Source organism: Elephas maximus, chromosome 1, assembly GCF_024166365.1.
Source record: "Elephas maximus indicus isolate mEleMax1 chromosome 1, mEleMax1 primary haplotype, whole genome shotgun sequence".
NCBI lineage: Eukaryota > Metazoa > Chordata > Mammalia > Proboscidea > Elephantidae > Elephas > Elephas maximus.
Genome location: NC_064819.1, coordinates 237,922,305 through 237,937,423, shown reverse-complemented (window position 1 = coordinate 237,937,423; position 15,119 = coordinate 237,922,305). Strand labels below are relative to the sequence as shown.

Genomic DNA, 15,119 nt, shown 5'->3' with positions numbered 1-15,119 from the left:
AATTCCAAATATAGGAAACAGGAAGCCGGGTTCCCGTATCTTATTCAAGTTTCACTGCATAAATTAATTTCCTCAGCTAGAATACCATATTCCGTACATATAATAGGCTGGACATTCATTCAGCAATAATTGTCGGTCTGCTAGATTGGAGGAGGAGGTACAGGATACATTTCTAAATCAGTACAAAGGTGAAAATTCAGAAATCAGCTGTAGGTCCATTTTTTTTTTTCTTTCAAATACTTTAAATTACCTATAAAGCACAGAACAGTTGGTTTTATAAATCTATACCAGTGGAATATCTTATGCACACTCAAATTTGAGGAACACTAAGCAAGACTAAGGAAACACTGGTGGTGTAGTGGTTAAGAGCTACGGCCGTAACCAAAAGGTTGGCGGTTCAAATCCACCAGGCATTCCTTGGAAACTCTATGGGGCAGTTCTACTCTGTCCTGAGGGGTCAATATGAGTCAGAATCAACTTGATGGCAGTGGCTTGGTTTTTGGTTTGATAAGCAAGAGTAAGGGAAAAAAACAAGTGCCTAGACATTCAAACTATCCTGCCCTTGAGCTAACTTTAAAATCTATAGTGATGCTTGGTGAAGGATAGAAAATTCCAAAGTGTCATAGCTGGATTAACTCTGTTCAATACTAATATTAAACCTATTAATATTAAATGGCTATACAACTGCTTTTCATTTTATGTCTTTTAATCCAGTTTGAGTTTTTCAACAATGCTCATTGAATTTCTTTGCTAAAACCCTAAAAAAATGAAAATAAAAGCATATAAGCCTTTGTAACTCTAGAGTCTTCTCATAAATTTCTTGTAAGTATCAAGCTAAATAGTCCCATCTTTGGAGATGGATAGGAAGGGATTAGGAATTAGGATTAGAAGAGTCGGAGAAACATTTCCATGATGTGACTTCGGAATAGAAGATAAGTGTTTTTCCTGTAATATGTTTACATTCTTGGCCAGTCAGGTGCAATACTCAAACTATTATGGAAAAATTATGAGAAAATATATAAGCAAGGGCCCATTAATACAACAATACAAAGAATAGGTACTATTTATTGAACACCTGCCATCTGATAGCACCAACTTTGGCATGTTTTTAAAGGCCCAGAGTGAAGTCAGTGTACAGCCAGTGTGTGGAGAGTCACTTTAGGCTCTTCAGCCTCTGAGAGGCAAGAGAGATGAGATATTTTTGAAAAACTGTGTGTGTGTGTGTGTGTGTGTGTGGCCATGATTGCCAGGGTAGACCCTGCATTCAGGACCAGCTGGGAGGGGCTGGTTGGAATGTGACCTGGGACTAGACTGGATGGAATCTGTGGGAATGGGTGTTCAGCTGGCCATCTGGGAGAGATTAGTGAAGGGGGGAGAGGAAGCTAGGGACTGGATGGCTTAGTTGATATGGATATTAAAGAGGAAGCACAGCCTGTCTGCACTGTGGGACAGAGTCGAGGGCCAAGGACTTGGCGCTGACGAGATGAATTAGGCTGCATTTTGTGTTAAGGAGAAACACAGAACATACTGTATTGCGTGTTAAATGTGCACTAATGGTGGTGGTTGGACAGCGTTTGATTGCTAACACAGGCTCACAGGACCCAAAATTCAGTGTTTGCAAGCAAATATGCAGTTTGTTGCAGACAAGAGGGTGATACAGCAACAGCCTGAAGGCACAGGCTGCCTCCCCTCGAAGGGCCCGGAGAGGTCCCGTCCGTGTTAGGGCAGCAGATGCACTTCCTCTCTCGGCTCGGAAACCCAGGACCTGTGCATGGAACACCTTAGAACGAGGGAGCCCAAAGTGGAGCCTCAGCCAGGGCTTTTTACACTCTGTGGGTCATACAGGTATATTCCTGCTCCGTAACCAGTCCCAAGGACAGTGCCCTCCAAGGGGTCTCAACTAGACCAGGGACAAACCTGGTCTCACTTCTGCAATACACAATGCTGACAAGCTGGCACAAAGAGCCCCCAAATTTCTCCGTCCACTAATCCAAAGTAGCACTCCTAATCAGTATGTGCCGTGCCCTGAGCAGGTACACTCCTGACCCCAGTCAAAAGGCTCAGGCCACTCCAGACCTGCTGGCAGTAACCTGCCCGGCACAAGTGTTAATGGTTATTTGGAATATTCATGTGGGTTGAACCCATTAGAACACCGCACGTTTTATAAGGTGCATCTTAGGTACATGTGTGTAATCACAATACCCACACTGTAGCTGTGTTTACAGAGAAAACTGTGGTAGTACTTCTAAAAAGGTAATCTTAAAAATGTCTAGCAAGTTGTAATGGTATTTCATTTCCCCTCCAAAATTAGTGTATACTTTTAACTTTGAATTTATTACATTTAACCTTTACTTACTAGCAAAACAGATTTTTAAGACCAAATTCTTAGCTTTAGTAAGAGGAAGCGTTTTAAGAGTCTTCTGGTTTGTTGAGGGTAAATGATATATTCTATATCTCAGAGCCTACTCATTCACAGTTTCTAATTGTCTTTCCCCCCTTTTTTTTTCTTCTCTATCCCCCAGATGAATCGGCTCCCAGGGAAGTCAGCAGGGTAAGTAATGTGAATACAATTTCTACTACGACCGTGTATAAAGTAAGAAACCCTTTTGAGCATTTTTGCAGCACACTAACATGTTAAAGTGTTAGAGGAATAATGCCAGAAACTGAATGCCCTCTCTGAAGAGTCCCTCATTCATGTGGACTGAAGTCAGTAGGGAGAAGGATTATGACTTGGAGGCCCCCAGGTTGAATTCAGCCATAAATGCATTCTGTTTGTCCTGCTCAATGCCTATGAGGTTTTCTGACTTTGTTAGCAGCATTTAGAAATCAAGAGACTGCCTGCAAAGTTGGGCTCCCTGGCTTCTCTTGAAAAACGAGAGGATGTGGCAATGTGGAGACAGCACTGCCACTTGGCAACGGTCTGCTCCAGCCATATAGCACAGCCGCCTTAAGGGAGCCCTAGGTGCCCCATTTCCTCCAGTTGGCTTGCTTTACTGGTTGGTTTACCCGCCCACCCTGCCTTTCAGTTCCTGTATCTTCTTCTGGGACAACACAAGGCGACTGCTCCTGCTTCGAAGGCATTATATTCCGCCAAACTTACAGAAGTGTTACATGAACTGTTTTCATGTCTAAGAGATTTAGCTGAGTGAAATAAGTCAATCACAAAAGGACAAGTACTGCATGCAAGAGATCAATAACTATTATAAAAACTCAAGAGAAGGTTTACACACAGAAACAACCTTTGATGGTTATGAGGGAGGGGAGGGATGGGGTTGGAAAAACACTGACTAAATAGTAGATAAGTGGTAACCTTGGTGAAGGGTAAGAGAGTAGTCAATACTGGGGAAGTCAACACAACTTGACCAGGGCAAAGTCATAGAAGCTTCACAGGCAATATCCACAGTTTTTGAGGGACTGAGTTACTGGGCTGAGGGCTGGGGACCATGGCCTCGGGGGACATCTAGCTCATTTGGAATAACGTAGTTTGTAAAGAAAATGTTCTACATCCAACTTTGATGAGTAGTGTCTGGGGTCTTAAAAATCTGCAAGTGGCCCTCTAAGATGTATCTACTGGCCCCACCCCAGCTGGAGCAAAGGAGAATGAAGAAAGCAAAGACACTAGGGAAAGATTAGCCCAAAGAAATAATGGACCAGAACTACCACAACCTTCGCCAGACTGAGCACAGAATAACTAGATGATGCCTGGCTACCACCACTGACTGCTCTGACAGGGATCACAATAGCGGGTCCCCAACAAAGCAGGAGAAAAATGTAGAACAAAATTCAAATTCACAAAAAAACAAAACCAAAAACAGATCAGACTTGCTGGTCTGACGTGAACTGGAGAAACCCCAAGAGTAGGGCCCCTGGACACCCTTTTAACTCAATACTGAAGTCACTCCCAAGGTTCACCCTTCAGCCAAAGATTAGACAAGGCTACGGGGCAGGCAGTAACACATGTGAGGAATGTGCTTTTGTGGATTCAGTCGTGTGTATGAGATTAAATGGGTACACCAGCCCAAAACCAAAGACAGAAAGGCAGAAAGGGACAGGAAAAGCGGACAAACGGAAACAGGGAGCCTCAGGCGGAGAAGGGCAGAGTATTGACACATCAAGGGGTTGGCAATCAATGTCACAAAACAATTTGTGTACTAATTGCTTAATGAGAACTAATTTGCTTTGTAAACTTTCACTTAAAGCACGATTTAAAAAAATGACTTAGCAAACTTAAAAGCTTATGAGGTCAAATTGACAACAGCAACTTGAAAGATTAGATGAGAACCTTAAGGGGCAGTAAGTTTATGTTAATGGAAAGGAAAAACTCAGAAGAGGAGGGTGAGAAAGATGCACAACTTGAATGTCATCTATGTCACTGAATTGTGTACGTAGAAATTGTTCAATTTATGTTTTTCTGTGTATATTCTCGACAACAAAATAAACACAATTAAAAAGCTTATGGAGGACAAGTTCGGAAAACATTTAGCTTGTTGAGTTTAAATATGCTGCAAAACTATAATTAATTACATTGGGAAAAATCTTAATTATATGTTCTGTATGCAGATAAAGATATTCTTACGTGTGGATTAAATATCGAAAATAATCAGATCAAATTGCATCTGATGTCATGTGATGTAAGAGATCACTCATCATCGTAAAATACAAATGGAAGAGCTGTGAATAGAATCTTGTTTTCAGGCTTATGTCCCTTTGTCTTTGATCATCTGAAGGAAGAAAGAAACCTCTAAAAGGACCAAAGCTGTTACTGAGGTTTGAGCTGGGTACCTTCACTGTTACAGAGTTCATAGTTACAGAATTCCCAAGATGTTTCAAGAAGTAGATTCAGGGGTTTGGGAAATCAGTTAGTTCATTTTAGACATGTTAAATTTGAGTTATCAGACATGAAAGGGAGATATTTATAAAGTAGGTATATATATGTGACCCTGGAGTGAAAAGGAAAATTCATAGGTGGTGGTTGTTAGGTGACATGGAATTGGTTTCAACTCATAGCGACCCTGTGTACAACAGAATGAAACACTACCGTGTCATGCACCGCCTTCACAATCGTTGTTATGTTTGAGCCCATTGTTGCAAACACTGTGTCAATCCATCTCGCTCAGGGTCTTCCTCTTTTTCACTGACCCTCTGCCTTATCAAGCATAATGTCCTTCTCCAGGGACTGTTCACACCCAGTCCAAAGTATGTGTCTCACCATCTTCGGTTCCTGGGAGCAGTCTGGCTACACTTCCTCCGAGACAGATTTGTTCCTTCTTTTTGGCAGTCCATGGCATATTCAGTATTCTTCACCAATATCATAATTCAAAGGCATAAATTCTTTGGTCTTCCTTATTCGTTGTCCAGATTTCACATGAGTATGAGGCAACTGAAAATACCATGGCTTGGGTCAGGTGCACCTTAGTCCTCAAAGTGACATCTTTGCTTTTTAACACTTTAAAGTGTAATAAGTCACTTGATTTCATGACTGCTGCTTCCATGGGCGTTGATTGTGGATCCAAGTAAAATGAAATCCTTGACAACTTCAGTCTTTTCTCCATTTATCATGATGTTGCTTATTGGTTCAGTTGTGAGAAGTTTTGTTTTCTTTACGTTGAGGCGTAATCCATGCTGAAGACTGTAGTCTTTGATCGTCATCAGTAAGTGCTTCAAGGCCTCTTTGCTTTCAACAAGCCAAGGCTGTATTATCTGTATATCCCAGGTTGTTAATGAGTCTTCCTCCAACCCTAATGCCACGTTCTTATTCTTATAGTCCAGCGTCTCAGATTATTTGCTGAGCGTGCAGATTGAGTAAGTATGATGAAGGGCTACAAGCCTGATACACACCTTTCCTGATTTTAAACCATGCAGTATCCCCTTGTTCTGTTCTAATGACTGCATCTTCATCTGTGCACAGTTTCCTCACGAGTAAAATAAAGTGTTCTGGGATTCCCATTCTTCCCAGTGTTATCCATAACTTGTTATGATTCTCACAGTCGAATTCCTTTGCATAGTCATTAAAACACAGGTAAGTATCTTTTTGGTATTCTCTCTTTTCAGCCACGATCCATCTGACATTAGCAGTGATATCACTTTTCCACATGCTCCTCCGAACCTGGCTTGAACTTCTGCCAGCTCCCTGCCAATGTACTGGTGCAGCTGCTTTTGAATTATCTTTAGCAGAATTTTACTTGAGTGTGATATTAATGATATTGTTGAATAATTTCTGCATTCTGTTGGATCACCTTTTTTGGGGATGGGCACAAATATGAATTACTTCCAGTAGGTTGGCAAGATACTTGTCTTCCAAATTTTTTCTCATAGTTGAGTGTGTGCTTTCAGGGTTGCATCTGTTTGTTGAAACATCTCAGATGGTATTCTGTCAATTCCTGGAGCCTTGTTTTTTGCCAGCGCCCTCAGTGCAACTTAGACTTCCTCCTTCAGTGTAATCGATTCTTGATCGTGTGATGACTCTTGAAATAGTTGAATGTCGGCCAATTCTTTTTGGTGTAGTGACTCTGTATATTCCTTCCATCTTCTTTTGATGCTTCCTGTGCCGTTCAATTTTTTCCCATAGGATCGTTCAATATTGCAACTTGAGGTTTGAACTTTTTTCAATTCTTTCAGCTTTAGAAATGCTAAGAATGTTCTTCCTTTTTGGATTTTTAGCTCTAGGTCTTCGTACATTTCATTATAACATCTTACTTTGTCTCTCTAGCCGTCCTTTGAAGTCGTCTGTTTATTTCTTTTACATGATCATTTCTTCCATTCGCTTTAGCTGTTCTACATTCAAGAGAAAGTTTCAGAGTCTCTTCCGGCATCCATTTTGGTCTATCTTGCCTTTTTAATGACCATTCGCTTTATTGATGTATGATGGCCTTGATGTCATTCCACAACTCGTGTGGTCTTTGGTCATTAGTGTTCAATGTGTCAAATCTGTTCTGGAGATGGTCTCTAAATCAGATGGTATATTCTGAAGGTCATACTTTTGTTCTCATGAACTTGTGTTAATACTCTTCAACTTCATCTTGAACTTGGATATGAGCAATTGATGGTCTGCTCTGCATTTGGCTTCTGGCCTTGTTCTGACTGAAGATATTGAGCTTCTCCGTCATCTCTTTCCACTGATATACTTGATTTGATCCCTATGTATTCTGTCTGGCAGGGTCCATGTGTGTAGTCACTGTTCATGTTGTTGAAAAAAGGTATTTCCAACGAACAGGTTGTTGGTCTTGCAAAATTCTATCATGCGTTCTCCAGAGTGGTTTCTATCACTAAGTTTACATTTTCCAACTACCAACCCTTCTTTGTTTCCAACTTTCGCATTCTAAGCACCAGTAATTATCAGTGCATCTTGATTGCGTGTTTGATCCATTTCATACATCAGAAGTTAGTGCCTTCAATTTCTTCATCTTTGGCCTTAGTGGTTGGTGTGTAAATTTAAATAATAGTTGTATTAACTGGTCTTCCTTGTAGGCAAATGGATATTATCCTATCAGTGACAGCATTGTGCTTCAGGACAGATCTTGAAATGTTCTTTTTGACAATGAATGTCATACTTTTCCTCTTCAATTTGTCATTCCTGGCATAGTAGACCATATGATTGTCTGATTCAAAATGGCCAATACCAATCCATTGCAGCTCTCTAAAGCCTAGGATATCGATCTTCAAGCATTCCATTTCACTTTTGACAACTTCCAGTTTTCCTAGATCCATACTTCATACATTCTGCATTTTGATTATTAATGGATGTTAACAGCCGTTACTTCTCATTTTGAGCCATGCCACATCAGCAGTGAAGGTCCCGAAAGCTTTATTCCATCCATATCATTAAGGAGGACTCTACTTTGAGTAGGCAGCTCTTTGCCAGCTGTATTTTGAGTGCCTTCCAAACTAAGCTGGTCATCTTCCAGCACTATATCAGACCGTGTTCTGCTGCTATTCCTAAGGTTTTCTTTGGCCAATTTTTTAAGAAGTAGACCATCGGGTCCTTCTTCCTAGTCTGTCGTAGCCTGGAGGCTTCGCTGAAACCTGTCTGCCATCGGTGACCCTGCTGGTATTTGAAACACCAGTGGCATAGTTTCCAGCATCACGGCAACATGCAAGCCACCACAGTAAGACAAACTGACAGATGAACTGTGGAGTTCATAGGTAGAGATATAAACTTAAGAGTCTGTAGTGTATACATGGTATGTATTTAAAGCCATGGGGCTAAATGATATTACTGCGGGAGTGAGTCTGCAGAGAAAGAAGAAAAGGCTAAGTATAACTCTGGTCACATCAATGTTTAATGGTGGAGAAGATGGGGAAAAGTCAGCCAAGGAGTTTAAGAAGGAGATGTCAGTGAAGTAGGAAGAAAACCAAGAAAAATTCTTTGTCAACAGAATTTGTTTTATAGTAACTGTAGGACAGTACATTTATTTCAGCTTTATTTTATCTTGCTTTCTGTATGCTTTGAAGCCACAAATTTTTGAATGATTTTTCCAGTGTCCCTTTTAAAATACTTTATCACATGGGAAAATGAGAAGTATAGATTCTGACATGTTATGGTGTACTGTCTCCTCTTGTGTGTCAATTGTTTAAATGATTGATAAGTATTTGGCACAGTTATTCAACTTACTAGGCAGCCTACTAACCCTAGATGCTATCTCTTCTTTTTACCTTTTGGAACAGGGGAAAGATAGTGTCAAAAATCTTGTTGGAAAGAGCGTATCTTGAACAGTCTGATGTATTTTTCTAGTCAGATACCATCATTCAATCAACAAGTATTAACAGAGCCCCCACTCACTGCTCTAGGTGCTTGGGATATACCAAGGAAGAAAATAGAAAAGGTTCTTGCCCTCACAGAGGTTATTTTAGGGTGGGGAGAGACAGTAAAGCAAATAATAGCTGTGTACTCTGTTCAACGGGAATGGGTGTATGGAGAAAAACACAACAAGGAGCGAGGTGGGGAATGTGGGGCCAGGGAAATCTCATGAAGAAAGACCTAAGCTAGGTGAAGGAGTAAGTCATGCTGATTATCTGGGAGGAGCGTTCCAGGCAGATGGCACAGCACACACAAAGGCCCTGAGACAGGAGCGTGCTTGGTGTGTTCAGGGCACGGCAAGGAGGTCAGTGTGGCTAGAGCTGAATGAATGAAGGAAAGAAAGAGCTTTAGCAGGTGGAGTTACAGATGTTGGGGCAGGAGGAGAACTATAGGGAGACTGGATCAGTTATTATTTGTCATTTGTCTTCATCTAATCAGCATGAATAACCTCTTTTATTATTATTGCTATAACATTATTATCAAATGGGTTCCAGCTTGTAAGTCAAAAAAGATTTCTGACAAGGTACAGGGAGAGAAATTACAAAGATAAGAGTATCTGGATGCTGATATGCTAGAATGTACCCAGTTCTAGCCAGGTCTAGAATTCTTGGGTGCAGTCTCTACACCTCGACATTTTGTGGATATTTTCCATTAAATTCTTACACATAAGTTGTGGAGGAGAAAGCAGAGGCCATTCAATTTTTTCCTTTGGAAATGTTTCTTTCATTTCTGAATATTAACGGAAGTCTGTCATTTGTTCTTGGAATTCATTATGTGTAAGTACTTTAACTTTTATTAATTTAGCCTGGCATGTGATGACCTTTCTGAATCACCTTAAAAGTCTTTCTTTACTTTAGGATATCTTTCTTCTATTTGTTTCTTATTGTATTTGTTCTATCCAATTTGTTTTGTTCTCTTGAAGATCACCAAGTGTCCGTATTGGATACCTGTGTGCATATTGGTTATCTTAGTTATCCAAAAAAAAAAAAAAAAAATTTTTTTTTATTTTTTATCTAGCACTGCTAAATTGGGAATACCAGACGTGGATGGCTTTAACAAACAGAAGTTGATTCTCCCACATTTTAGGAGGCTAGAAATTCGAATTCAGGGTGCCAGCTCCAGAGGAAGCCTTCCTCTCTTTGTTGGCTTTGGGGGAAGGTCCTTGTCATCAGTCTTCTCCTGGGTCTAGGAGTTTCTCAGTTCAGGGACCTCAGGTCCAAAGGATGAGCTCTGCTGCTGTCTCTTCTTCCTTCGTGGTGGGGTTGTTGTTAAGTGCCATCGAGTCAGTTCCGACTCATAGCGACCCTACGCACAACAGAACGAAGCACTGCCCGGTCCTGCGCCATCCTTACAATCCTTGTTATGCTTGAGCTCATTGTTGCAGTCACTGTGTCAGCCCAGCTCGTTGAGGGTCTTCCTCTTTTCTACTGACCCTGTACTTTGCCAAACATGATGTCCTTCTCCAGGGACTCATCCCTCCTGATAATATGTCCAAAGTATGTAAGACGCAGTCTCGCCATCCTTGCTTCTAAGGAGCATTCTGATTGTACTTCTTCCAAGACAGATTTGTTCCTTCTTTTGGCAGTCCATGGTATATTCAATATGCTTCGTGAACACCACCATTCAAAGGTGTCAATTCTTCTTCGGTCTTCCTTATTCATTGTGTAGCTTTCACACGCATATATGATACAATTGAAAATACCGTGGCTTGAATCAGGTGCACCTTAGTCTTCAAGGTGACATCTTTGCTTTTTAACACTTTAAAGAGGTCCTTTGCAGCAGATTTACCCAATGCAGTGTGTCGTTTGATTTCTTGACTGTTGCTTCCATGGGTGTTGATCGTGGATCCAAGTAAAATGAAATTCTTGACAACTTCAGTCTTTTCTCTGTTTATCATGATGTTGCTCATCGGTCCAGTTGTGAGGATTTTTGTTTTCTTTATGTTGAGGTACAAGCCATACTGAAGGCTGTGGTCTTTGATCTTCATTAGTAAGTGCTTCAAGTCCTCTTCACTTTCGGTAAGCAAGGTTGTGTCATCTGCATAACGCAGGTTGTTAATGAGTCTTCCTCCAATCCTGATGCCCCGTTCTTCTTGATATAGTCCAGCTTCTCAAATTATTTGCTCAGCATACAGATTGTATAGGTATGGTGAAAAGATACAACCCTGACGCACACCTTTCCTGACTTTAAACCAGCCAGTATCCCCTTGTTCTGTCCAAACAACGGCCTCTTGATCTATGGAAAGTTTCCTCATGAGCACAATTAAGTGTTCTGGAATTCCCACTTTTTGCAATGTTATCCATAATTTGTTATGATCCACACAGCCGAATGCCTTTGCATGGTCAATAAAACATAGGTAAACATCTTTCTGGTATTCTCTGCTTCCAGCCAGGATCCATCTGACATCAGCAATGATATCCCGGGTTCCATGTCCCCTTCTGAAACCAGTCTGAATTTCTGGCAGTTCCCTGTCGATATACTGCTGCAGCCGTTTTTGAATGATCTTCACCAAAATTTTGCTTATGTGTGATATTAATGATATTGTTCTGTAATTTCTGCATTCGGTTGGATCACCTTTCTTGGGAATAGGCATAAATATGCATGTCTTCCAGTCAGTTCGCCAGGAAGCTGTCTTCCATATTTCTTGGCATAGACAAGTGAGCACCTCTAGCGCTGCATCTGTTTGTTGAAACATCTCGACTGATATTCTGTCAATTCCTGGAGCCTTGTTTTTCACCAGTGCCTTCAGAGCAGCTTGGACTTCCTCCTTTAGTGCTATCAGTTCCTGATCGTATGCTACCTCTTGAAATAGTTGAACATCGAGTAATTCTTTTTGGTATAATGACTCTGTGTATTCCTTCCACCTTTTTTTGATGCTCCCTGCGTCATTTAATATTCTCCCCGTAGAATCCTTCACTATTGCAACCCGAGAATTTTTTCCTCAGTTCTTTCATCTTGGGAAATGCTGAGCGTGTTCTTCTCTTTTGGTTTTCTATCTCCAGCTCTTTGCACATGTCATTATAATGCTTTACTTTGTCTTATCAAGCCACCCTTTGAAACTTTCTGTTCAGTTCTTTTACTTCATCATTTCTTCCTTTTGCTTTAGCTTCTCGATGTTCATGAGCCAGTTTCAGTCTCCTCTGATATCCATCTTGGTCTTTTCTTCCTTTCCTGTCTTTTCATTGACCTCTTGCTTTCTTTATGTATGATGTCCTTGCTGTCATTCTTGGTGGTAGGAGGTCACTTTCTGTGCTGGCTTCCCTCTCCTTTTATCTCTTGTAAGATAAAAGATAATGCAGGCCACACCCCAGGGAAACTATCTGTTCATCAGATCAGTGACCTGAGTAAAGGTGTTTCATCCCACTCTAATCCTCTTTAACTTAACCTAGCCTTACCTCATTAACCATTGGCAGAGATCAGGACTTAAAACACACAGGACAATTACATTAGATCACAGGATGGAGGATAACCACACAATACTGGAAATTGTGGCCTAGCCAAGTTGGCACACATTTTGGGGGGACCTGGGATATGCATACAGAAGTTCTGCCACCAACTTGAACTTCTGTAGTATAACTCTCTTCTGTGCTGCTTCTAATTATATTTAAATTTCACAGTTGCTCTTTTTATTAAAAATTATTTTTATACTTTTGGGGGCTTGCTTTTTATTTCAATCTGTCTCATGATCTCATTGGTAGTATCTCTTTTTATATTGTGGTAAAAAAATAAAAAAAATTTTTTACTTTATTTTTTTACCACAATATCTCTTTTTATATTGTGGTAAATATGTATATAATAAAATATTTGCCATTGCAGCATTGTTCTCATGTATAGTTCAGTGACATGTTCATCATGTTGTTCAACGATCACCATTATCCATTTCAAATTTTTTCCATCACCCTTAACAGAAGCTCAGAGTTTGATAAGCAATGCGTCCCCTTTTCCCCCTCCCCTCCCCTCTGCCCTTGGTAAGGACTAATAAACTTTGATCCTTTTACACTGCCTATTCTAGATATTTCATATAAGTGAAATCATATAATATTTGTTCCTTTGTGACTAATAATCACTCAGCATAATGTTTTCAAGTTTTCTCCATGTTTTAGCGTTCATCAACGCTTCGTTTCTCTTTAGGGCTGAGTAATATTCCATTGATAATTTCTTATCATTCATTTTTATTTTTCTTGAGAGTACAAAGTTGATCCTTTCCAAATTCCTTTTACTTTTTAGCCATATATTCCTCCTCTCACAACATCCAAAATTAACTTTTATCTTTTATCTTACGTGTTAAAAAAAAAAAAAAAAGTACTAGCGTAATATTAACACCTTGGGAATTTTTGTTAGATTTTTCTTCTTTTTTTAATGCTGCTATACGTTTTGAATGAGGCATTGGTGGCTCAGTGGTAGAAGTCTCACCTGCCATGCAGGAGACCCAGGGTCAATCGTTGGCCAGTGCACCTCGTGTGCAGCCACCCCCGTCCGTCCACAGAGGCTTATTTATGTATTGGTGTCATGCTGAGGAGGTTTCTGTGGCGCTTCCAGGCTGCGACAGACTTGGAAGGAAGAACAGGGTATCTGCTCCTAAAAAATGACCCAGAGAAAACCCCACGGATCACAGTGGTCACATTCCCAGCAGATCATGGGGATGGGCACAGGACTGGGCAGCGTCGTGTTCCATTGTGCTTGGGGTTGCCATGAGTCAGAGTCCAACTCTATGGCACCTAACAACAACAACATGTATTCTGAGGTGTCATTTGTTGTTGATTTAAAAAAAAAATGTTTATCCTTGAGTAATGTCAGGTCTATTTCTAGGTAGATTTTCCTTGCCTCTGTTTACTGTTAAGGCAAGTGTTAGAGTTCTCCTCTTAGATGGGAGTTGGAGCACTGGATAGTGAGATTCAGTGGTACCAATTCACCTGAGGTGACTGAGGGGAGAAGTGAGAGGACTGGAGTTGTGACTATTCCTACCAAACCAAAACCAAACCCACTGCCAGCCAGACATTGCTGACTCATAGGAACCCTACAGGACAGAGAAGAACTGTCCTATATAGTTCCCAAGGCTGTAAAGCTTTATGAGAGCAGACTGCCACATCTTTGTCCCCCGGAGCGGCTGGTGGGTTCGAACCACTGACCTTTTGGTTAACGACCGAGTGCTTAACTACTGCACCACCAGGGCTCCATGAATAGTCCTATAGTGGAGATTTATCTCTGCGTGATTTTTCTGTGGGTTAATTGAAAGAGATAACTGTGCTGGCATCAAGATTTCGTTATGTTTTTTCATTTTAACCTGACCTGGTAAAGTGTGTAACTGTATCAATTTTAGTATTTCTGCATGCCAAGTTAAAAGAGTGCTCAATTCTGCTAGTGAATCATGAAATTTCCTTGGTTTTCTGTTTGGTGTCTTTCTGAACACAGTGGCCCTATTTCATACACATCATGAACACACATCAAGCTTTGCGCTAGTAAATTAGCATCCTGTGTCGTTATTTTCAGAGCCCTGATGGTAGAGTGGTTAAGAGCTCAGCTGCTAACCCAAAGATCACAGCTCAAGTCCACCAGCCACACTTTGGGAACCCTATGGGGCAGTTCTATTCTGTCCTATAAGGTTGCCATGAGTTGGAATCAAATTGACGGCAATGGGTTTGGTTTGGGTTGGTTATTATTTTTATGGCAATATTTTTCATTTCTTTAATGAAATAGTGCCATTTTCTTGGTTTAAGTAGCCCCTTAGTGACATTTTGCTTTCATTGGTGATATGCCTTCAAAATTTCCTGGAAATGAATGGCATGTAGCAGCCACAGTCACACAGTTTCATCACTAATTTAGCCTTGTCCTGAATTTTATTTTCCTTTGCTTGTTTACCAAGGAATAGGTGGTGGGACAGGAAGATCATTGGGTGTCAACTTACAAATAATTTTCTATCCTACAGTAGAAAGATTTTTCTTCATTTCGTAAAATTCCTGTCACTCCATTTACTAAGAAATGTCTGACTTATCTGCTTAATACTCATGAACATAAATTCTTCACATTAATTTTACATGATGTGAGAATTGGTTCTGCTACAAGAAGCAGTCTTGTCATAAGGGTGGGAAGTTTCAGTTAGAGGAAAAGGTAAAGAAATGTTTCACAGGAGCAGCCTTCAACGTGCATTACACTTCAACGTAATGGAAATAAAACTCTTCACGACTGGACCAGTAAGCAACATCACGATAAATGGAGAAAAGATTGAAGTTGTCAAGGATTTCATTTTAATTGACTCCATAATCAATGTCCATGGAACCAATAGTCAACAAACCAAATGACGTATTGCCTTAGGCAAATCTGC

General features: G+C 40.6%; 1 protein-coding gene across 7 annotated transcripts in view; it reads left to right on the top strand.

The window, feature by feature from the left end:
• PDE10A (phosphodiesterase 10A) overlaps window positions 1-15,119 on the top strand; it is a 745,035-nt gene that overhangs the window by 591,636 nt on the left and 138,280 nt on the right. For all 7 annotated transcript variants that reach the window (XM_049905162.1, XM_049905144.1, XM_049905169.1 and 4 more), the window contains one exon: window positions 2,523-2,551. In XM_049905162.1, the coding sequence (XP_049761119.1) occupies window positions 2,523-2,551 (29 nt within the window). The remainder of the gene's footprint in view (window positions 1-2,522; window positions 2,552-15,119) is intronic.